Below are 23,405 nucleotides of genomic sequence, written 5' to 3'. Positions count from 1 at the left end.
ATCAAACGGACGCCTTCCTTTTTCTATCTTTTATTTAGACCGTAATGCTCACACAGCGACATCTAAGTGATAACTACTGAACTCAGCTGCTAATCAAGACAGCAGCTTTCAAAAATCCCAAGAATATATCTGAGCCCTTTTAAACTGTCGCAAGCCAAAACAGCAGCACCTACAAACTCACGTCAACAGTTTCTTGGATCAAGTGTGGAGTCTGAGCGTTTGTTGCCTTTATGCCAGAAAGTGTCTGTGGACTGATCGACATACGCTGAAGAGTATCATGATTTGTTTTACATTGCGGTGGTACCTTGATTTCCCAGGTTCCTCACGCTAGCTTACAGCTAACACATAATGCAACACGCCATAGACGAGTTAATGAAGCTAGCATAAATGTTGCAGTAGTTAAACCCTTTCAGCAATGGATATCTGAACAGCAAAAACAAAGTGTGCCTTTAGCCTTCAAATGCAGCAATAGTGTATAACAGAAGAAAGTCAGCTAGTACTGATTAGGGAACACCTAGAGAGACAAAATGGGATCAAGGATGCACAAACACGCAGGCTAACATTAGCTCCGCATGCAGGTCATTGCTGTGTCTAACACTACCACCCACTGCACAGCACCTGTGTGTGTGTGTGTGTGTGTGTGTGTGTGTTTCGTGAGAGCTGTGAGAAAAAGGTCACGTCTGGTCGCAGTCAGGAGTCTCTCATATGCACTGGATCAGCCATGGCAGAGGTCAAGGGGTCGAGCCCCTATGAGCCAATCACAAGCCGGCGTGGGCCCTAGGGGCTTTTTTTTCACCACACACCCAACGCTTAGATGGGATAAGTGGAACACGGCACGCCTTTTTTTACGAGGCACATATGCGGCAATAGTGACCTGTTCACTTTTACCACGTCTGTTGTTTGTCACTTCCCTATTATGAACCGTTACAGGAGTTTTTTTCACGGATAAAAAGCACTGGTACAATAATAACATCACTTGAAAATATGGATAGTACAAGAAAAAATATGTTTGAGTGCAATAAATTTATTTTCTAGGGAAAAGTGTATTATTACTAGACAGTTGTAATTTTGCAAAGGAAAAAAGTAGTATTCCTACAGGAAATATTTTTCCCCCTAGATGAACATTCGAAACTTGCACTTGCCTCCGCAGCCACTAAAGCTTTTTGTATGGTGACAGTTTGACCCTGGAACAGATTCATGTCCCATTTTTTCCTATAGAGGGGGAAGGAAATGGTTTCTCTTTGACCTCTTGGGTGAGGATGGTGGTCCTCTCCCAAGGGATGCTGACATTAGAGTTTGGGGGGTTGTACTTATGCAGATTAACTACACAAACACATGCATATTCAAGATGCAATATAGATATACAGTAGATATGGATAGGGCAGAGTTGGTTTGTCTTGACACTTGTTAGTAAGGTTTCAAGGAAGTTGCTGCGCGTGCGTGCCTGTGCGTATGTGTGTGCGTATATGTTTGGCCCTATTACTTGGTTGAGCCACGTTACTTTGATTGACAGCCAAAGCCTCCACCTTCCTCCCCCCCGCCTCTCGCGCTTCACGGAGTAGCTCCGCTCCAATTGGTCATCGCCGGCGAAGCTAATGCAGGTCAACGGCCACAAGGGGGGCGGTGCGCGGCACGGCGATTGGTCCAAGGTGCGGTCCACCCTCGCAAGCCCCACGTGGAGCGGCGCATCTGATTGGCTGGCATGGCCACTCGGTGGGCTGTCCTCCAGTTTCGGTTAGCTTGGAGCGTGAAACCGCGTGAGAAAGTTGCCATTGAAGGGGGAACTACAGCCGGACGACGGACTACTGCTCCAGCCGCTGCAACCACGATCGCCTCTTTGGAAGTAGTTGTTATCCAGACTAGCATAATATTTCCTTTTTTTTTTTTTTTTGCCTTCACTCGACTGAATTGTGTCCACCATAAGTCAGCGGGGAGGTAAATATTTCAAAATTATCAATTTTCCGGATGGCTCGAGTGAAGCAAGTGGGGGTTTTTCAGTGCAATTAACTCGGCGAGGATTTTGTTACTTACGGATACCCCCCCACCCCACCCACCCTTTGACTTGGAATACGCCGGAGCAAACCTGACAAAAACAACAACAAAAAAGCTCGTTGCCTACCCAGGCCTTTTCATTGCTCACCTGCTTCTTTTACGCCTCGAGCTTAATGAGCCGCTCCCCCGCGTGCTTTTCTGCCTGATTTACGCCCCCCCCCCATCCCCCCCGCCCGCGGGAGTGTAGGGGGCTAGAAACACCCGCAAGAGGAGCTCGTTAAACGCCTTGCTTGGCTCCCAAGTGTCGCTCGTCGTGTGCAAAGGACGACGGATGGCTTGGTGAACCGGAGCAGCACATCGGCAGCACCAACCTCATCACCGCCCCCCTCCGAGTTTGGTGCCACTCAAGGGGAGCATCGTGACGGAAGCGAGAGGAGCGCCCCCCTCTCCCCTCGTCCGGAGATAACAATGTTCCCCCAGGGGCGACACCCGGTAGGACCCTTATACACCCCCCCCTCTCTCTCTCTCGACCTCACCACGCCCCCTTTGTGGCATTTGCAGTTCATCACCTGCCTGTAACATCCTGACAATATTGCAACCGTATTTCATTGACTAATAAGTTGCAACTACAAATAGTTGCAACCATATTTAATTACATCCTGATGCTAAATTGCAAGATTGATGATGAATAGCAACAGTCATATTTCATTGACTTCTAACGCTTAACGGCTAATACAAATTGCAACAGCCACATTTCTAGATTTCACTCAGATCAAATTGATAGTTTGCACTTTATGCTGCACTTCGGTGATTCATTGTAATGTTATAATTTGCCAGTCGATCAATTGTAATGTCATAATTTGCCAATCGATCAATGACGTCATTTCTAAAGCTAACTTGCAAATACAAATGAATGGCAACAACCATATTCCACAGACGGCTAAGTAAAAACCAAATGCAATTAACTTCTAATGCCAATTTACTAATATAATAGCATCAACCATATTTAATTGGGTGCTGAGGGTAAATTGCTAGTTCAAATGGCAAGAACTGCATCTGATTGATTACCCATCCCAAATTGCTAAAAGTAAAAAAAATATTCCAAATTGTTAGTGACTGCCAATGACTACTAATGCTAAATTGCAGATTCAAATAAAGGGCAAAAATCATATTTCATTGACTACAAAGGCAAACACAAATCAGTAGCAACATTTATACTTTGTTGAACACAAATGTTTGGGTGTTTTTGCAAATAATACAGATACCCAAAACACATGAGGGTTAGAGTCCTTGAGGCCGTATAAAAGTAGGTGTTCCTCTGTGGATTTTTTGTCTTTAGAATTAAACGGACTGCAAAAAATTGCTCTCGCAGGCTGTTTACGGCCCACGTGAGTCAGGTTTGTTACCCTTGCATTAGCCTTCCAAACAAAATGGTGGTTATTCATGTGAGTCTGGACTCAATTCCAGGCACACTGAGGCCTGCAGCATGGCATTGATAATAATGTTTGTGTGTGTGTTTGTATTAGACGCCCCACCAGGCTCCGGGTCAACCCTTTAAGTTCACCATCCCAGAATCCCTGGACCGCATCAAGGAAGAATTCCAATTCCTGCAGGCTCAGTACCACAGGTGATTAACACTTAAAAAGTCTCACTCTCATCTGTAGTGTCTAAACCAGGTCTCAATAAAATTAGCCAATCAGCTTCTGATAATGAAAACATAAAAACAGAGTAGGCTGCATGTGGCCCGCGGGCCATACTTTTGCCCACCATTGGTCTCCATGCTATTCCAAGCCAGATGCAGTCACCCCTGTTAGCATAACAAACTGGCCTCAGACTCACCCATAAACACGGATCAGGTTCACAAGAGCGTGCAGCACACTCAGGCATCCGGGCTGCTTTTTTTTTTTTTTTCTGATGCTGCGGTAGGTCCGAGTGGCTGTAATGGCTGGCGTGTGGGCTTTTATAAATCACCCCTTATTTTCACCCGTGACACGTCTTTTGCGTTTTGTGTTGGGGTGGTTTTGATAGGTGAAGACGCGCTGATGCGCAAACGCATACAAACAGCCTACAGGCAAACACGACGCGGTTGTCACAGCTCAACAGGAAGAATCATGTTCTCCATTTCAACGGAAGATTCAGGGCTTCTCCCTGTAACTTGCGGGTTCTTTAATCAGAGAGTCAACAGAAAAGGCCAGATTAGACGTTTGCATTCTTTGCTCATCTTGTTATCTGTTGTCGGGGAAAACCGCCAGAGGAGCTGCAAATTACTGGTTTGTTTTGCTCGAACGTCTTTTTGATCCAACAGAGCGATAGTGAGGCTGCAGACGCAACCACACATAATCAAATTAGACATTTATACAATGCAACCTCCAATGTTGAACAAATTCTATTCCATAGCGGCTGTTGACGTTTTTTATTTGAATGTTTTATATTCTTGGCCTAGAAGTGTTTTTCATACAAATATTTACTGTAATTATAACTTACCTTCTGCATTAGCATAGGTTAATATTTGGTTTCAGGATGATTTGATTTGCATGCAAATTTAGGTTACATCAACAAAAAAGTAACGACAAAAAAATTGAAACTGTCACCATTATCAAAAACCTTACAAAAATATGACAAAACACAAACAATAAATAAAAACCAAAAATATGCCACAAAAACTGACTAGCCTGATTTGCTGCCTTAGGAACGGAATGCTGTTGGGAAAAAAAAAAAAAAAAAGGTAAAACCGGTTCAAAATGGCAGGCTACAGGTTCATTGGTTACAATGCACAAACTACTTGGAATGCCACACATTACGCCATTCCAAAAGCCCTTTAAGTCATTTAATTAGGCATCCCATAAAGTACAAGTAACAAGAACCACATGAAAGTAAAATATTGCAAATAAAACTACTCGCCAGCAGACAGATGCGGTGAGGGCAGGATAGCAATTGATTGGCAAGCTTCTTTGGTCATTAGCCAATTTGCTTTCAGCTACATGTCCAGCCAGACCCTTCCTTTACTGGAAGATACGAGTAAAATCACGTCAGCTGAAGTCTTACGAGTTGCTATGTCGAAAAACAGTAACTTGTGACTTTTGTGTTTCAGTCTCAAGTTGGAGTGTGAGAAGCTGGCTGGTGAAAAAACTGAAATGCAAAGACACTATGTCATGGTGAGATCCATTTACATGTTTTTTTTTTTTGGTTCTCCAACAGAAGTTCTCTTGAGAAAGGTGGCGTGTCCTCATCTGCCCTCTGTGTGCTCTAATCTGAATGAACTTTTATCTTGCCTCGGGCGACTATTCCCTTTATGTGTGCGTGTTAACACGAGTATAAGAGGAAGCCAACGCTGTCATTTTAAAAGGCGCTCCCAGTTAACTACAACGTGCATATTTTTTATTTTTTACAAAATATTTTCCAGGTGTGTGTGACTTGCTTTTGTCAAAACACACAACAATTATAGAGAACTTTACACCCTTTACTTTGATTTTGGCTGAAATTAGATGCATGTCTCATGCAAATGGGGAACTTCTCAGCCAGCCCCTTATGTTGCTGAGGGCAATGCAAAGCATGGCTTGCATTGATGAGCCCTGACTCTTCCATGTTACTCTTCCTGGAGGACTTGAAATACCTTGTGTCAACAGTCCAGAGCTATGGTGAGTTGCGTAAAGTGGTGAAGATGCAGATTGAAGCAAGTTGGGATGGCTTGAGGAAAATGTCAGGTGTGTTATGTGGTACAAGAGTCTCAGCTCGCATGAAGGGGTTGTTTTCTGTTTTCACAGGCTGACATTTTCAGCTCTTACATGGAAACAGTGATGCTGTTGTTTGCAAAAACTTTGAGAGCCTTTGTCTGGCTCCAAAACAACACCGATTTAATCCGTTTCCAGTTGAGATCCAAGAGGTCGTGTGCACCGAACCCCTGATTGCGTGCATCCTTTCACGGCAGTCTTTGTCTCGCCAGTTTGGAGGGGTTTTTTTTCTGGATAGACTGTTTTGATTCCGTGTTTCCACTCAGGGCTGCACTTTGGTTGGGATTTAGAATGGCAAACACTGATCTGGGTCGCGTTTTCACGTTTGTTGTTTCTGGGAAACGTCTTAGCAGTGTGACACTGTCAACAAACAATGGCGGACAGCCAGCTTTGTTGAGAAAAGGACATTTCTGCCTTCTTCCTGATACTCAAAATCTTTACTTTAACTGCATTATCAGTGAAGAGTCTATTATTTGAAATGTAATGCAACCATGTGCTTTGCGTCCTTTGCAGTACTACGAGATGTCCTACGGCCTCAACATCGAAATGCACAAACAGGTATAGTTGTGTACATTGTATTTTGTGTGTGTTTGTCTGTGCCCTATCTTGTTTGTGTGCGTGTGTGTGTGTGTGTATGTGCGGGCGCTTGTGTGTTTATCCGTGATCGATGGAGCTCTGTCTCCAATTCCCCGGTTAGGGTCGGCCGGCTGAGCCCGGAGGCAGGATGAATGGCTCTGTAGATTGATTGGTGTTGTCTAGGGGAGCGGCCTGCTTTATTACATTAGATGGGAGGGGCTGTGGGAAGGCGGGGAAGAGGGGAGGGGGGGTCAGAGGAATCGATCATGAGCAGAGTTAGAGACGGCCAGCTCCACTTTTTTTTGCAGCCGAAGAAGTGTGCTTTGATGCAAACCTTGGGAAGGCAGACGTGTCAAATGGGCCCCTTGTGGACATTTGTGTCGCGCTGAAAAAAGCCAAGAGAAAAAGGACCGCACAAACAAAAGGCTTAATGGTTAAACATGCAGGCACAATCACCTCGAGAGGAATGTTGGCGCGCGCACACACGCGCTTCCCCCAGCGGAGTGTTGCGAAGCTCGCGGCGTTTAGCAGTAATTACCCTGGCTATCGATCAGTCACACCTGAAGAAATTGGAGGCGGATTGGCCGTGGCTGCTTCACTGAAGAGTCACCTTCCTGTTGTCTCCTCCTCGTCTTTCTCCTCCCTCTTTTTTTATCCTCCTCCAGGGCTTTCCTTCCATTTTATACCCTAACTCCCTGCTATATACTCTTATGTGAGCACTTCTATACACACACACACACACGCGCACACACTGGCTTGGGGCTTTAGTTGTCGGAGCAACAGGCTTCTGTAGGCGGATAGTGTGGGGGATACAGACTAACAAACTACCCCCTGCTGTGAATAAACGAGTGCGTGTGTGTGTGTGCAACAGGAAGTCTGTTCATAGTTAGTGCATTGTGGTTCCTCGCTGTTTGAACTTCAGAACACAATTCCTTATTGACATCGGTTGGAGAGAAAGTATTTTCTTCCAATCAGGTCAGCACAACAGCAAAGTTAAGAATCCCCGTGTTTGAATCTCGATTCGTGCTTGCCTGGGCTGTCTCTGCGTGCTCTGACTTCCACATCCCCCAAATGAATTTATGAAAAAAAATCTTAATGATCCACGGGTGTAAATCAATGAAGGTGGTTTATTTTTAAATAGCTCGTCAATCGCGGCTCCAGCCAAACTTGCCGTGACTATTAGAATCCCCGTGCACATTTTCCTCCAGCGCAAATATTCCTTTCCGAGGGGGAATGCAGGTAACCTGGTTTGTTTGATCCTCATTAAGTTAAGATGCCCTGATAGTCTTTGGTGAGACTATTCTCAGACGGCCTAATCAGGGTAGCTGTGATAGCTGGCTAATTATAGACGCACAGCACGGGTTTCTGAGAATGGCCATACAGGTATAGCCGGTCCAAAATTAGCTCTTTCTGAGCTTTCAAGACACGCCGCCAATTAGCCCTAAGACTGATTTACTCAGCATGCCGAGGTCAGCAGCTTGCAAGCTGTTGTCGCCGGTTGTTGTTTATGGCCTCTTTCACATAGAGAGCCTTCAAAATTGCTGTATCAGAACCCAAACAGATGACACAGCTGCCGTTGCCTTCGACACGGATCCCAGACATAACTGCAGGCCACAATCAGATAAGAATCAGGTGTGACCAAGTACTTGTTGGACAGCGTCAACACTGCTTGTCTTGGCATTACTGAATAAACTGCACTGCAAAAAAACAAAAAAAACAACAAGAAAGCTGAGGCAACTTGCCAGGCTCACTTTGCCTCCCCCATTCTGCATTGGTGTCATTCATACAAAACAGTGTCACTCAGAATTGCACAAACCGGGGAGTGTTCGCTAAATGCATAACTGGCAAGTATGAATCACCCAGACGTCTTCGCGTTGTTATTGATGTCGGCTGCGAACCACATCAAGGAAGCTTTTGGCAAACAAGCCAGTAATCGTCGTTTGTCTTGCATCACGTTAATTGTCAAAGATTTACCACCATCTAATGTACGTACGTACTGTTGGCATGACATTGTTCATAGTGACTCGCCTTTATTCATCGCCTCTGCTTCATTCCACATTTTATTACCTGTAACTTCCCCTGTCTGGCCCATTGTTTACTCCCAACCAACTCCTGTTTTGTTTAAGATCCAGCTCAGTTGGTGTTGCGGGTAATCATTTACCGGAATTTAAGCCGCAGGTGTTTTAAATGAACAGTCCTCATTTTTATTTCCTGTATTACCAAAACAAATCCTCTATCATGAAAATTCCATAGATAAGCCGCACCGGACTATAAGACGCAGGGTTTGAAACCTGTTCCAAAAGTAGTAGCTGTAAGGAGTTGTTTTTATCATTGGTGGCGTTACATTTTAAGTTGCCTCCTGCAGTTAGGTTAAAGGAAGGTAGGAGGTATTTGTACAAAAAAAAAATATTCTTGGCACTAAATCAAGACCATAAAACATTCTGCTGTCACATGTAATGCCAGAACATGCTAACGCTAGTAACGCTACTCTCCTTTCTGATGAATTGGTGTTGTGGCTTTTAAGTTTCCCGCGATTATAGTAGCGCTATTTTGGCACTGTACGGTGGAAAAGTGGTAAGAGCTTCCAGAGCCCCTCATGCAGCATTTGTGTATGCGTCGACATGCGTGCAGCGATGAGCCATCGCAGTGTGTCGCTGCCCCAACGATTTCCCTCTTCACCCTGACCTCCTTCATATCGCTTTGATTGGATGACGTGTAATACGAGTCCACTTATCTGATTTGACGCTGCTAAGGGGATATCTGCTTTCAGACGATTGTAGCCGCCTCCGGGTGAAGGAGTTGGAGGGGGGAGAGGATTTGGGCGGAGAGGGCGGATGTGTTGGCATGGATACTCGGGGCCCAGCAAATAAAGTTAGGGGCTGATGAGATTATGTTTAAGTGCTGTTAGCGAACAGGGGGGACAAGAGCGACCATGAGAAAGGGAGCGAGAAACCCGAGCTGTCTCTTGAGAGAACAGCTCTCGGGTTTGTGTGCTTTCGCCACTTTGAAGTTGCTACATGGATATTGTTAAGTTAAAAAAAAAAAAAAAATCTCGCCAAGAAATTGTGCATCATCTCTTAAATTAGAATTTTTTAGATTTTACTCTCTACACTCGAGTAACTAAATGAGTCCAAATCCACAAGGAATTTTAGTTACAGCGACATTTTTTCCTGTCCAAATGTTTTTGTTTTGAACTAAATTTCGATGTGACTAAAAGGCTAAAAGCTCCCAGTGTTTAACGTGAACAATCAATCAACCCTCGTTTTGTTGCTTCATTATTGTCATCAACATCTCCTGATTATGTTATTAAATTCTTGTCGCGCCTCTTCCTTTCCCACAGACGGAGATTGCCAAGAGACTCAACACAATCTGCGCACAAGTTATCCCCTTCCTCTCGCAGGAGGTAAGCAAGCCTCCCCTGTCTGTCTCGCTTTCTTCAGTATGTCTGCACGTCTGCTGCAACCTCGGAGGTAAACATTGTGTGTGTGTCAGCATCAGCAGCAGGTGGTCCAAGCGGTGGAGCGGGCCAAGCAGGTGACCATGGCCGAGCTCAATGCTGTCATCGGGGTGCGGGGACTGCCTGGCCTTCCACCTACGGTGTGTTTCCATCTACTCGCTTACTCACATACTGCATGATCTGCATGCAGGTCTTGATACCCCCACTCAAATCAAACTATACCTAATGTCATTAGGAATCGAGGTGAGTTAAGACATCATTATTTTTGGAAGGAAAAAAAAAATCTCATGATTTCCTGTTCCCGTGACATTCAGGTCGTCCGGGGTTTAGCTCAACAAAGGTTTTCTTCTGAGACTTGTTAGTTGGTGTGGACTGATATGTGTATGAGTATTAAAGACAGTGATTGAAGGCGAAATGGGGGGGGGGGGGGGGGGGGGGGGGGGGTGGATTGGGCGGTTGCTCTTTGAGTCTTAATTGTAGGATTTCAGTGTTTGTAATGGGGGATGGTGGGATTGGGGGGGGTCACGGCTTTGCCCCCCCTGCGCTCCCTTCTTCCCCTTCTTTCGTCTCCCACGCCAGCCTGTCATTCACCCCGTTTGTAAGTTAAATGTGTGTAATGAAGCGTGTTAGCCCTGCCTCCCCCCATAAAAGCTCCCCCCCCGCACATGCGCACACATTAAGAGCCAGGACACATACGTGCATATGCTCACGCTAACATCCCATGACAAACCGCACTCCGCCAATACTTCCCCTCCATTTGCTCCCATCAGGGGTCCTATTTGTTTTCCTGCGTCTGTGTTTTTGCATCTGTGAATGTGTGCGTGCGTGTGTGTGCGTGCGTGTACGGAAACAACAAGCGCAGGGGGGCACTAAGAGGAGGAGGGGGTGTTAGATGCGCGCCTGCCTTGTTTATCGAGACTCGTTTTGTGTGGGGACGTTTGGCTGATCAAGTGTGACGTGTGTGTGTGTGTGCGCGCTTGTGTCGGGTTGTATGGCAGTCATGCGTGTGTGTGTGTGCGTGTGTGTGCGTGTGTGTGGGAGTGCAGGCTAAAAGACCATTTAATTGTTTTGGACACATAATGATGGAGAGGTACGGCGGAGGTAGTCGCGATGTTGGGTGGGAGGGTGGTTTAGTCAATTAGGTGAGATAAAAGTCGCCGCGACCTTCAGCTCTCCTTCCAGCCTCGCTGAGCCACCTCCTGTGTCGTCCCTGAATTCCCTCAAGCCCAAACCCTTTCCACCCCTTCCTCCTCCTCCTCCTCCTCCCCCCCGCGGCGAATCAGTGAGCTTGGATTCTCGCGGCTACTGTCTGAGGAGGCAATAATGATGTTTTGGAACACAAAGGAATTTCACGCTCAGACAAGCGCCTGATTTGGTGTGAAAGAGAGAGCGGCGCTGCCAGCCAAACTCTTCTCCTTCGCTCCCTCCCCTTTCACCATCACTCCCTCACAAGACCTGACAGTGTAAGCAGCAGCTGCGACCCCACACCCACCCACCACCACCTTTTCCCTCCTCCATCATTCCTTCCTTTGCCCCCACCACATCCTCCAGCTCAGAGACTCTAATCCCAGCTGTCAGTATTGTTTAGTGTTTGACCCCAGAGGGATGATGATGAGGAGGAGGAGGAGGTGGAAAGGGGTTGATAGAGGAGGAAGGAGGGGCTAGAGGATGTGTTCACCTCCTCGTCGACTGCAGCAGCTTGTTGAGATGCAGCGAGTCCGGACACATGAGAAACAGGGCCATCTGCGGGGCTGTTGATTGGGTTACACGCTCCCATTGATTTGTACCTGCTGAGATTTGAGTGTCCGGCTGGCCAATGAAAATTGCGCAAACGTCATTCTTCTTTTATTAAGTCACGTATTTAGCAAGCACGGCATGCAGCACCGTTTTAGCGGTTAACACAGCCGCCTCTCAGTTTTCAGGTTTGTGCTGCGGTGCTTGGCTCCGTTCTCCCTGCGTGGAGTTTGCACATGTACCTTTTTCGGTGTGAAAGAAATGATCACAGAATGGGGATGATTAAGTCGACTTGGCAATTTCCCACCTTTGCGGATCGTATCAGAGCCCGTGTGAAGTAACACTTGCCTATCTTGTCCGTTTGTGTTAAAAGCGACACGTGTTTAATATTTCACACCAGACGATGATCTGATTGTGGGTTGCTGCAGATTTGCGCGAAAGCGACGATACCAGTTGACTTGGAATTTTTTTTTCTTTTATGTTCCATCGTCATGTTCCTACAGTTTGTTTCTGTGCGTCTTTGCCAACAGCAGCATATAGCACACAATCACGGCGGCGCCCCTGTGCCCCTTACGCCCCACCCGGCCGGCCTGCACCCCTCTCAGCTGGGCGGTTCGGCCAGCCTGCTAGCGCTGTCGGGAGCACTTGGCGCCATGCCGCCACATCTTGCTGGCAAAGACGCTTCTGATAAAAAGCCACACCTTTCCGGACCTGACTCGCACCCTGGAGGAGCAGAGCACTTGAGAGGTTGGTCTCAATTTAAAGTGCTCCGTTTGTTTTGGGGGGAAGATCACTGTTATTCATCATTATCTTGCTTTTTCTCTTTTTACTCGATGCCATCAACTTATCGGCCATCGCAGATAGGGAACCTGGCACAGTAAGTATTTTTTCTCATAGTTCTTTCAGAATTCACAAAAATAATATAACATAGATACCTTAGTTGCTTAATTTGACATTTGAGGGGTGGGGAAGGGCTCCAGAGAGATACGGCTCATTAAAAAACATGACTCCTCTATGAGCGAAACCAGGAACTTTCAAGCGCACTAGCACTTGTTGCTCTGTAAGATTTTAACTTCCTGCTCTATGTGACAATAACCACGTCGGTGTTTTGTAATTGTTTTAACCGTGAGGTCACACCGAAATGGCACCTGTGGCAAAGCTTGACAGCCGAACTGTGTGTGTGTGTGTATGCGTGTGTATTTGCGCACACGTGTTCTGTGTGTGTATTTGTGTGAGCGTTTATGTGTTCTCTTGGGGAATGGGGGGAGCTGAGTTTTACCCAGGAGCCACTCTGAACTCCTTTCTCTGCCAAATGAGCCTTTTAGCTCTCTCGCTCTCTCACTGTTCTCTCTTTCTCTCTCTCTGTTTCTCTCTCACACTCTTACATGCTCTCTCACACACACACACACACACACGCACACACACGCACACACACACACACTCTTCCATCCTAGCTAGCCTGCATTGTTGTGCCTATTTAACACCTCAGTGAGCAGATTACCCCCGCCTCATACCCCCCCCCCCCACCACTGCCCCTGATCCCGCGCTTAAAGACTCTATTGTGTTTAATATCGCCACCACTCAGAGAGGGGAGGGCCTGTGGAAGGGGAGGGGGTGAAGGTGCAGCAGTCATACGACACTTGAGAGTGTGTGTATGTGTGTGTGCATGTGTGTGTTATGCTAAAGAGAAATGGGGGAAAAGGGGGGGGTGCTTATGTTTCGCGGGTCAGTGCTTCTGCGCTCAGCCCACTAAAACCCTATTATGAAGGTGTAGGCGGGACAGGAGGGGTGGTACCATCGGGGGCTTTGGTAGAATGCAGATTTTCTGCCCGTCACCCCCTCCCGTTGTCACCCTTTTTTCTCCTCCATACACTCACCCTTCCTCCATCTTCTCTGTCCTCTAATCTCCTCATCCACTCCCCCTGTTTTTTCTCACCCCCTCCCTTCCTCTTCCTCTTTCATTTATCCCGTATAGCCGCCCCCCCCTCGCCGCACCTCGCCCCTCTCTGTCAGCGCTCCCACCCCGCTGCTTGATGTGTGCACGCGCATGTGTGTTTGTGTATGCTGGATGCACATTTCATTGACAAGCTGAGACTATAATGGAGTCGACATGAAGCTTTAATCCATTAACAATAGGAGCCGTTGGTCAGGAGGCAGTTGGAGGGGGTGCGGGGGGTTGTGTGCTTTGGGGACACACAAGCGTTATGCAAGCAATACACACATCAGCTTTCACAGCCAATTACACATTGCGCACACACATCTCAACACGCACCCAGCCAAGAGAGGCAACGTGGTTAGATTTTAAGAGCCACTTAATATAATCATCAACTTCAGAGGTGCGTGTGTGTGGCTGTCTAACTCGCGCTCCTGTGAGCTCTTAACCTATTTGCTAATAAGTCCGCTCTGTTTTTCTAACCTGCTTCGCACACGAGCAGAGTGGCTGTCATTAGGAGGAAAGTGCGGGTTAGTGCAACGTTTTCCCACCAGATTAGTTGGAAATCATACGAAAAAGTGGTGCAGAAACTGGACAGGTTTACATGGGCCCTACAAAAAAAAAAACACATTGCAAAGTGAACATCAAAGCAAAAATATGGCAGCCGTGACTATTTATTTATTTATTCAGTCATTCATTTATTTACACAAACTGAACAAACAAATACAGAGACTATAATTTGTGCATACAGCCTGCATCACAAACACTGTGGCAAAGTTAGCGTGCCGAAATATTTTTCTAAAGAACGTTTGTAGGTCGTAAATAGAAAACAATCCATGAAAAACAGTAAGTTATCCACCACCGTAGCTGTTGAATGTTTTAAGCCTGTCTTTTTGTTGGCGGCATATTTCGATGCTCTGCAGAACGTTATAGTTTGGTAACGGCAGCAGACGGGGTGAGCCAAAAGTCCTCTGAAAATGCGTCTGTAAAAGCCAAAAAATGTGATTAGAGATTAGTCGACAAGCCTTTCCCGTGGAGTAAAAGTCAGCTCTTGAACAAATCATTTCAACCCGTGCTGTCTTAACCTTGGCGCTCTCTCCAACCATGCAGAGTAACTCGCTACTGCCCGAAAGCCTCCGCAACTCAGACAAGCGACGGAACGGACCCGACTTTTCAAACGACAACAAGAAGCGCAAAGTGGAGGACAAGGACTCAAGCCACTACGTAAGACACTTCAGTGGAACACAATGACACCTTTGTTCTGGTCAATGACCCGACCCTGGTGGAAAAACCAATGCTTTATTTGCACCGGAATATTCATCAGTTTCTCTTTGGGTTATTTGATGAAGCACTAAGGGATTGTTCATTCTTCCAGGACAGCGACGGGGAGAAAAGCGATGACAATTTAGTGGTGGATGTCTCAAATGAGGTCAGTTCATTTGTACTACTCTTTTCCATCAAAGCTCCTTTTTTAAAGTCGATTTATGCAAAACATCATTACAAGCCTGCCGAGACACGGCCCTTGCTTGATTGACATTCATTACGGCCCACGTGGGAGTCTTCCCTGAATGCCAACAGGTTTATTACAGAAATTCCGCTCGCCGGTAATTAATTATACGGATGGTTATCTCTTGGGCAGGAGCAGCCCTCGCCTCGCGGCACGCCCCTCCCCTCCCCAAGAGAGAACGGCTTGGATAAAGCACGCCTCCTCAAGAAGGACCCCTGCAGTCCCGCTTCGACCGCATCGTCGGCTAGCTCCTCCTCCCTCAAATCCAAAGAGATGGCAATGGTTCAGATCTTGTTTTGATTCTTCTTTTTTTTTTTCAGTTACACGTGAAGGTTACGATAACATTTTTGTTTTGTCTGTGTGGCAGCGAGACAAAGCAGGCACACCTGGGCTCAAGTCAAGCACACCCACACCAAGAGGGGATTCCACTCCAGGGCCGAGCGCCACACCTGGTGTCAGGCCCAGCCTGTCAAAACCCCCCTCCATGGAGATCCCCCATCCACCTAGTACGTCTCTCCTTGTCTGCGAATCCTCAGTCTTAAATGAAAACTTACTAAAAGACGATATTCTTAAAAAATGGCATGTAAGCCTTTAATTTGCTGTTCAGAGGGATTAAAATTTGCACACTTCATGTTTTCTTCGTCTCCTCTCAGCTGCAGGTCTTAGGACTCCTCTGGCGGTGCCCGGCCCGTACCCAGGGGCGTTCAGCATGTTGCCTCACGCGGCCGGGATGAACGGCGAGCTAGCCGGAGCGGCCAGCGCCGCTGCCTACGCTGCCGGACTGCACAACATTTCGCCTCAGATGAGTGCCGCTGCCGCCGCCGCTGCAGTGGCTGCATATGGCCGCTCCCCTATGGTGAGTAAGGCCCATGTGATTATCTGAGGTTCACTGGGAGTCCTTCAGAAGCGCTTAATTTATCTCTAACCCACATTAATGCAGTAGTCATAATTATGGTAGATATAAGTTTTAAGCAGTGGCGGAGCTAGAGGGGGGGCCACAGGGACACTGTATCCCCCCCAAAAAGATTCATCCTAACTAATTTATTTTTACAACCTTTATGTTTTCATACAAAAATGTACTGTAATTATGATTTTTAAGACGTCTTTACTCTTGATTTAGCCAGGTAAGGCAATTGAGAACAGATTCTCATTTGCAATGCCCACCTGGCAGCAGACAACAGAGTAAAACGAGTCATCTTAACAACAGTGTTAGCGATAGCGCGTACAGCGCAATTTGACTCGATTACGTTGTTAAACGAGAACTCCCTGTATTTGTTCAGTCAGCATGGGAGGGGGGAGTTTATTTTCCAACGAGCTCATCACTCATTGCTGTATTTGCATAGCGTTCATTACACTGTTTAAATAGGTTCAGTCAAGTGGCGCCTCTGTCTGAGCAACAGTTTGCCGTAACTCTGCTTGTGTGTACTCAGCGGCGGTTTGTGTCACTTTGAGAGTTGTGTGCGTGAGTGTCGACATGCGCGTGTTGCACTCAGTGTTTACCGACTCTTACACTTGTTATTCGTTTTCGCATTCTGTGTGGCTGTTTGCTTTGTGCTCGCTCGACTTAATGCGTTGTTAAGTCCCAAAATGTTGTCAATGCCTGCGTGTGTGTGTGTTTTTGTGCGTTTGCTCTGCGCTCATAAAGTGTGTGCTGTCGCTCATCAAGGTCGGCTTTGATCCGCACCCTCACATGCGGGTTCCAGGAATGCCTCCCAGCCTGACTGGAATCCCTGGTGGCAAGCCGTAAGTATCTTTGCAGTTTGATTAGCGTGAGGACATCTCAGGTCATTGAACGGATCAACAATCAATGTTGCGCTCCTTTTTTTTGCTGCTCCTTGCTTCCTAGTGCCTACTCCTTCCATGTCGCGGCCGATGGTCAGATGCAGCCGGTTCCGTTTCCCCCCGATGCCCTGGTGGGCCCAGGTATCCCTCGCCACGCCCGCCAGATCAACACGCTCAACCATGGCGAGGTGGTCTGCGCCGTCACAATCAGTAACCCCACGCGGCACGTCTACACGGGCGGGAAGGGCTGCGTCAAAGTGTGGGACATCAGTCACCCTGGCAACAAGAGTCCGGTGTCGCAGCTTGACTGTTTGGTGAGTCAGCAATGATAATTGAGGCCTTTCAGTATGTGTTATACTAATTTGAGCTCCTTCCACACTATTGATTTACCCCCACAGAACCGGGACAACTACATCCGCTCGTGCCGCCTCCTCCCTGACGGCCGCACTCTGATCGTGGGCGGCGAGGCCAGCACGTTGTCCATCTGGGACCTGGCCACGCCCACCCCGAGGATCAAGGCCGAGTTAACGTCGTCGGCACCGGCGTGCTACGCTCTGGCCATCAGCCCGGACTCCAAAGTGTGCTTCTCGTGCTGCAGCGACGGAAATATCGCCGTGTGGGACTTGCACAATCAGACGCTGGTTCGGTAAGACCACATTAACACACACATCATTGGGTTAAAACATATTTAAGTTTTGGTGAGGTTTTTAGAGTGTGACCCAGTTGCAGGAACATGTTTCTCTTCAACCTAAAATGAATGGAACCATTAATCATACTGTAAAATGAACAGAGGCGGATGGTTAGAAGCTATGACCAGAATGTAAAGATGAATACGAGACGCTCGCCACCCACGCCATTTTTTTTTTTTTTGTCTGAATCAATCGTCTCTTGTGCTGCTGTTGTCGCCCATCTGACAAAAAGATTCAGGCTGTACCTTTAGTTGCTTAGAAAATAATGTGAAATGGGTAATGAATGAAGTACATACAGTATTCCCATGGTTTATACTGCATTTTGTTTTTTTCCCAATGTTGCTGTTCTCCAAAGACAAAAAGAAATGCCATAACCACAGAACATGACATGGAACTTTATTAGCTTGGCTTGTTGACGCAAAAAAAAAAAAATCCCCATGTTTTTTTCTTTGTAAAACTATTCTGTCTCAATTGGCCTAACATGAAATGCGGGCAGTAAAGTCAAGCTTACAATTTTGAAGGTAGTTTCAGAGGTGGCTATAGTGTAGTGGGTAAATGTGTCGGTTTCTGCGTTTAAGCTGTGTGTTTATGTGTATCAACCCCGCAGGCAGTTCCAGGGCCACACAGACGGAGCCAGCTGTATTGACATTTCCAACGATGGCACCAAGCTGTGGACCGGAGGCCTGGATAACACCGTCCGGTCATGGGATCTGCGAGAGGGACGTCAACTGCAGCAGCACGACTTCACGTCGCAGGTGCGCGCTCGGCTCGAAACCTCCACGAGCACTGGAAAACATTCACCGCAGATCCGAACCCCCGCCAACACGGTCGGTGTCGCACTCGCCAGTAACGCCAGCTCTCCCTTCTCGCTCCAGATCTTCTCTCTTGGCTACTGTCCGACCGGAGAGTGGCTGGCCGTGGGCATGGAGAGCAGCAATGTGGAGGTCCTCCACGTGACCAAGCCGGACAAATATCAGCTGCATCTCCATGAGAGCTGCGTGCTCTCCCTGCAGTTTGCCTATTGCGGTAAGACACCAGCTGTTTGCCTTCTACTACTCTCAGTGTTTACGTTTTGACATCGTGGACCAGAGCTTTTTTTGTTGTTGTTGTTGTTGTTGTTGTTGTTTTTTTTTAAATCAATATCGTGACTGTAAGTTCAAATCAGTAGCTTTGCTATGAGGCTAACAAAATACATACAGAGCCTTAAACGTTGTTACAATGATAGAGAAGATCAAATAATCTACTTTTATGAACACAATATATCTTCAGCAATTGTTTTAATCGTGGCCTTAATACAGTTGTTTGTTAATGCAATGCAGGTAAATGGTTCGTGAGCACCGGGAAGGACAACTTGCTTAATGCGTGGAGAACTCCTTATGGTGCCAGCATATTCCAGGTATGGGCTGTTCGTACTTCATGTACCTGAGTTAGTGAATGTATTAAATGTGAGCACAGATCACACTTTACGCTTTACATGTGACATGCCTTTCACGACATCACAGTTTTGAAATATTCAAATAGATTGGCAATGTATTTAAAGCGCATGTTTTCTTCTTACTGTCTTCCCTTCTTCAAATGCTTTGTCTTCTTCCGTCCCCTGGCAGTCTAAAGAATCCTCCTCGGTGCTCAGCTGCGACATATCTGTGGACGACAAGTACATTGTCACCGGTTCCGGGGACAAGAAGGCCACTGTCTATGAGGTCATCTACTAATACGGCAATGAAAGGCTGCTCTGTACCGTCCATCTGTAGCGCTTGCACCCTCCTTCTTTGTCGCAACTCGGAAAGAGAGAACAAGGCAAACAAAAAGCGTTTTGCAAAAAAAGCCAGACCAAGGCAGATGTTACTGGAAGCTTGGAAGGCTGCCTGCCCTCTTTTCTCTGGATGACTTAACGGGCAACGGGACCATAGATTTTTATTCAAGCGGAGTAAACACTGAAGCCAACAAGCATCGCTGGAAAACGCCAACCCATGGCAAAGCAGACAAAAAAGGTGGACATGAGCCAAGAAGAATCTCGGAGGCGGAGAGCGTTGTGCCTCCTTGCCCTCTGAACCGCAGACACACAACCCCTCCGCTCGGAGACGCCCACGCCATCTCCGCGTGGCCTCTGCTGTCCTTACAGCCAGTCCACCTACACAAGCGGATCCATTTCTACCATCTATTGTCCTGAGGCGCACACAGCATTTTACCATCTAATAGCAAGGCGATGGACCTTATTCGACTTTCTGTAAAGTCCTCCAAGGGCTACGCTAAATTCATGACAAACTATACTACAACAAATCCATATGATGAGCATTTGTGAGGGAATATATAGAAGTTAGGCAACACCATGGATTTGTGGTAAGTGAGTCCAAGCATGGATGCATGGTTTAGGGGATTTCTCAAAAGTTTTCTCACTTCTGATCTCATACTAAATTCAAGAATTAAAACACAGTCAACCAAATAAGACTTTGTAACAGACACTTTATTTATACGGGACTTTAACTAAATCCTTATTTTAATTTTGTTTTTTCAATTAGGGATAGGCATCTAAATTCAATGATTTCATAGAATATTCACGCAAAAAAAAATTGGGATGAAAGAGTTTCTGATTGTTCTGAACTTCTGTTTCCAAGCTGCCTGCCATTGTGACATTCCACTCGCTTCAAGATGCCAGTAATCAAATAAGTCTTGATGATCAATCGACGATCGATTATTATGCCCATCCCGAGTTGGGATGAACAAGGATCAAACTGCACCCCCATGCAAACAACGATGAGCATCAGTGGTGATTATGTTTTTACGCCATTTAAAATCGCAAGATTTCATAACTGTGCTTATGTTGGTGTTCTTTTTTTTTTTTTTAAATCTATTTCTGTCCGTTGAATGTTTGTAAAAATGTATATATGTCTTTTTTTTGTTGGTTTCTTATGGGATGTTGTTTAGGACTAAAGTGTTTTTTGTACATCTTTTACATGGAAAGAAAATGTTGAAGAAAAACTAAATGGTCTTAACAGCTCATCTGAAAAGTTTAGATAATAAATGGTGTTGTTTTGGTAATTGACGTGGTCTTTGTGGATTTTTGTTGAAACCAAATCAATCTTTTTTTTTCCCCGCTTTGAAATAGAACACAGGACATAAATAGTTTTTGGTTTAAAGCGACTGTGTGTAATAACTTGCCCTCAGAATAACAGCAGCAAAAATAATTATCTTTGGCTCGGAATGAAGTGAATAGTAGCAGTGTTCGTATACGTAAGCGATTTATTCCTGCAGGAAACTAGCCAGGGCCCCTCTTGTGCTGTTAGCATTAGCATGGCTCCTAATGTTACAGTTCGGGGTCGCTTGTATAGATTTCATCTATGCTTATTCTTTGGTGAGTTATAACCAGCTAACATTTGTGAGTGTTATATTTCTATTAATGAAATCTAATGTTATTATATTTGTGATGATTTATTTTCATTTGAATTATATTGACTGTTTAAAAAAAAAAAAACACTTTTGACGTTGAGCTTGCAAAATACTGAAATAGGCCTATTTTCTATTTCGACTTCAATGTGACTCTCAGCAAAAGTCATCATGGAAATTTCCGATATTCCTGGCAGCTTTGTTTGCTGTTTGATGATATAAAAAGCTGCATGAATGCTTCCTCTGATTTCAGTGATGTGCTAGCGCAACACGAGTCATGCTGGGTGGTACTGCCGCCTCATGTAAGTTATTAAGTCATACTTTTGAATTAAGCATCATTTGCTTGTGTTAAGTGTGGCGCCGCTGTGACTACTGTGTCCTTGTTGTCCTCCAGTGTCACGAGGAGACCCTTCACTTCGACTTGATCATCCTTTTTGCAGTCGGCCAACATCAGCAATTGTGAGTCACCACTACAGTGAAACCGCCATCTGTTCTTTTATTCTCAGATTTGCTCAAGTCTTGTGACCCTGGAAAAACTGTACCACTTTTCAAACCTTCTGTTGATCAATACGTCACATTATTACTGTCCCAAACCTGTTAAGTGTGATTTGTATGCTGCTGTGGCTCATGAACACGCAGTGCGGCTACGAAGCGTGTCGATAATACCACAATGCAGCAGCTGTTCAAATCAACCGCGTGTTAAATAACACACGAGCCCAATCTGCTATTTAATACGAACAGCCACAATAAACAGACTCTCAGATCGGGCTCCCTCTCGCTCTCCCTCTCTCTCGTGTTAACTGTAAATCTGATCAATTACTGTGACTGTTTAATTCTCCATCCCCAGTCTCACACATGCGCACGCACACACGCCCAGAGGCAGCATGAGGCGATTAGGAGGCAATTACAGCAGCAGTGGCGACAAAATGAAAGCTGATCCTGAGAGGAAAAAAGGGAGACAGTGTCATTGCACGCTCAGAATGGGGGTCAGTGAATGACAACGCTCTCTTTTCATCATCATCTCCTCTCTCGCTTTCTCCCCCTCTCTTGGCCTGCCTCTCTCTCTCTCTCTCCCTGATACACTGACGGATTATTCCCCCTAAATCTCCCAAATCCCTAATCCTATTTATCTCAGCACCACATGTAAAAAAAAAAAAGAAATGAAATAAATAAACAAACAAAAAAGCTCTCCTCCCACTGCTGTGCACAATGCGAACGTGGGTGCAGTTCTCACTTTTGTTAAATTGCTCCATTGTGACGATTGAAGGCCTGGAAACGTACCGCTTAAAGTGGTATTAAATGATTATTAGCTGTGTAACATAATGAAAAGAAAAATCACCTCAAGCGTTTTTCTTGTAGCAAACACTGGAAATAGAAATGATCCCTTTCTGGATCCAACTGAGGCCATCATTAAACCTTAATTAAGTTTACAGGCAAAGTAACATTGTAGCATCCTTGAATTAAAAAAAAAACTACATTAAAATCAAAATATAATAAAACTATTAACTTTTCGAAGCCATAAAATAGATAAGCGGAAGGAAAGTGCAGTCATCTTAATTTGATGGAACTAATAATTAATTGTATTGCTCTTATTGTACTGCGCAAATAGTTTCCTTCCACATGTCATAATTATCATTATGTAAAGTTTCTTATAACACAATAAATATAACAATTTTATGATGTAAATGCTTGGTTGGCCAGACTTCTGCACCACAGCCGACTTAGATGAAATGTCATAAGTTTCATAGGTGACCAACAAGTGAACATGTGACGTTCTGATCCTGTATCTCCGCTTTTTTCCCATTTATATATGTACGTGTGTGTGTGTGTGTGTGTGTGTGTGTGTGTGTGTGTTTGTGCACGTGCTAACTAATGGGCTTTGTGTGCTGTGTCTTCCCCCTCCCCAAGGTGAGCTACCATGCTGAGGTGATCAGCCCCGCTGGAGCTGCAGGTATCAACTGCAAACACCTGCCCGCTGCCGCATTAACATACAACACACACACACGAGAACACACCAACCGCTGCACAACGCCGATAGCGGAGCTCTGTCCTGTCAACACGGAGGATAATCAGCTGCTGGGGATTGTGGGTAAGCTGTAATAATCCCTCACATGGAATATGGAAAGCATCACAGAGTTATTCAATAGGATGGAGATAAATGTGTGTGCATGTGTGTGTGTGTCAGTGAGGATTTTCCATCTTTAACATCTTCACCTGAGGCTGGCTGTCAGTTAGTGAAAACATGCCGCTGCTGCTCACACAGACATCTTCCGCTTCGTTAACACTTGATGCGTGTAAGTGGGAGCATTGATAAGGAAGTCACTTGTTTAATTGCATTTAATAATAACAACATGGCTGCCGTACTTTCTCAAACGGTGGCCTCCGCTGGAAGACATAATTACCTCCGTGATGCCTGAAGTGCACCGAGCAGTCGTGGCATCTGTAAAGCTGGCGTTTTGCTTTATATTATTAAATTATATCATTCTATTTATATCATATTCATTCATTACCGTTCTGGATTCACTCGCTTTAAAAATGGGCAACAAAAGGATTAGAATGGGTCTTTTTGAACCCTTTGGGTCATCATGCTAATCTCCTGTCTTTCCCACACACACACACA

At 45.8% G+C, this 23,405-nt stretch overlaps 2 protein-coding genes and 1 long non-coding RNA gene across 4 annotated transcripts in view; 2 read left to right on the top strand and 1 right to left on the bottom strand.

Annotated features, from left to right (window-relative positions):
- The first annotated feature begins 1,764 nt into the window (after positions 1-1,764).
- On the top strand, positions 1,765-20,440 carry LOC148397857 (transducin-like enhancer protein 1). 2 transcript variants are annotated; one of them, XM_088375001.1, is made up of 20 exons: positions 1,765-2,484; positions 3,519-3,619; positions 5,084-5,147; positions 6,237-6,281; positions 9,640-9,702; positions 9,792-9,896; positions 12,024-12,237; positions 12,351-12,367; positions 14,534-14,647; positions 14,799-14,852; positions 15,063-15,212; positions 15,298-15,436; positions 15,584-15,786; positions 16,597-16,673; positions 16,777-17,026; positions 17,111-17,358; positions 18,009-18,156; positions 18,277-18,427; positions 18,721-18,797; positions 19,006-20,440. In XM_088375001.1, exons 1-20 carry the CDS (start codon positions 2,461-2,463, stop codon positions 19,111-19,113), a joined length of 2,352 nt encoding a protein of 783 aa, XP_088231127.1. In that variant the 5' UTR covers positions 1,765-2,460; the 3' UTR covers positions 19,114-20,440. The 2 variants fall into 2 exon arrangements, with proteins under 2 accessions (XP_088231127.1, XP_088231126.1); XM_088375000.1 differs by having other exon boundaries at positions 12,021-12,237.
- LOC148397855 (uncharacterized) overlaps positions 18,662-23,405 on the bottom strand; it is an 8,249-nt gene continuing 3,505 nt past the window's right edge. Inside the window, exon 2 of the long non-coding RNA XR_015858457.1 lies at positions 18,662-19,042. This is a non-coding gene — a long non-coding RNA (uncharacterized LOC148397855). The remainder of the gene's footprint in view (positions 19,043-23,405) is intronic.
- LOC148397856 (uncharacterized) overlaps positions 21,044-23,405 on the top strand; it is a 5,170-nt gene continuing 2,808 nt past the window's right edge. Inside the window, exons 1-4 of the mRNA XM_088375007.1 lie at positions 21,044-21,087; positions 21,180-21,244; positions 21,633-21,771; positions 22,694-22,874. Of these exons, the coding sequence (XP_088231133.1) occupies positions 21,670-21,771; positions 22,694-22,874 (283 nt within the window). The 5' untranslated portion in view covers positions 21,044-21,087; positions 21,180-21,244; positions 21,633-21,669. The remainder of the gene's footprint in view (positions 21,088-21,179; positions 21,245-21,632; positions 21,772-22,693; positions 22,875-23,405) is intronic.

Source organism: Syngnathus floridae, chromosome 5, assembly GCF_059516105.1.
Source record: "Syngnathus floridae isolate MCC-2025c chromosome 5, RoL_Sflo_1.0, whole genome shotgun sequence".
NCBI lineage: Eukaryota > Metazoa > Chordata > Actinopteri > Syngnathiformes > Syngnathidae > Syngnathus > Syngnathus floridae.
The sequence above is the reverse complement of the archived record's forward strand: the minus strand, read 5'-3'. Positions and strand labels throughout refer to the sequence as shown.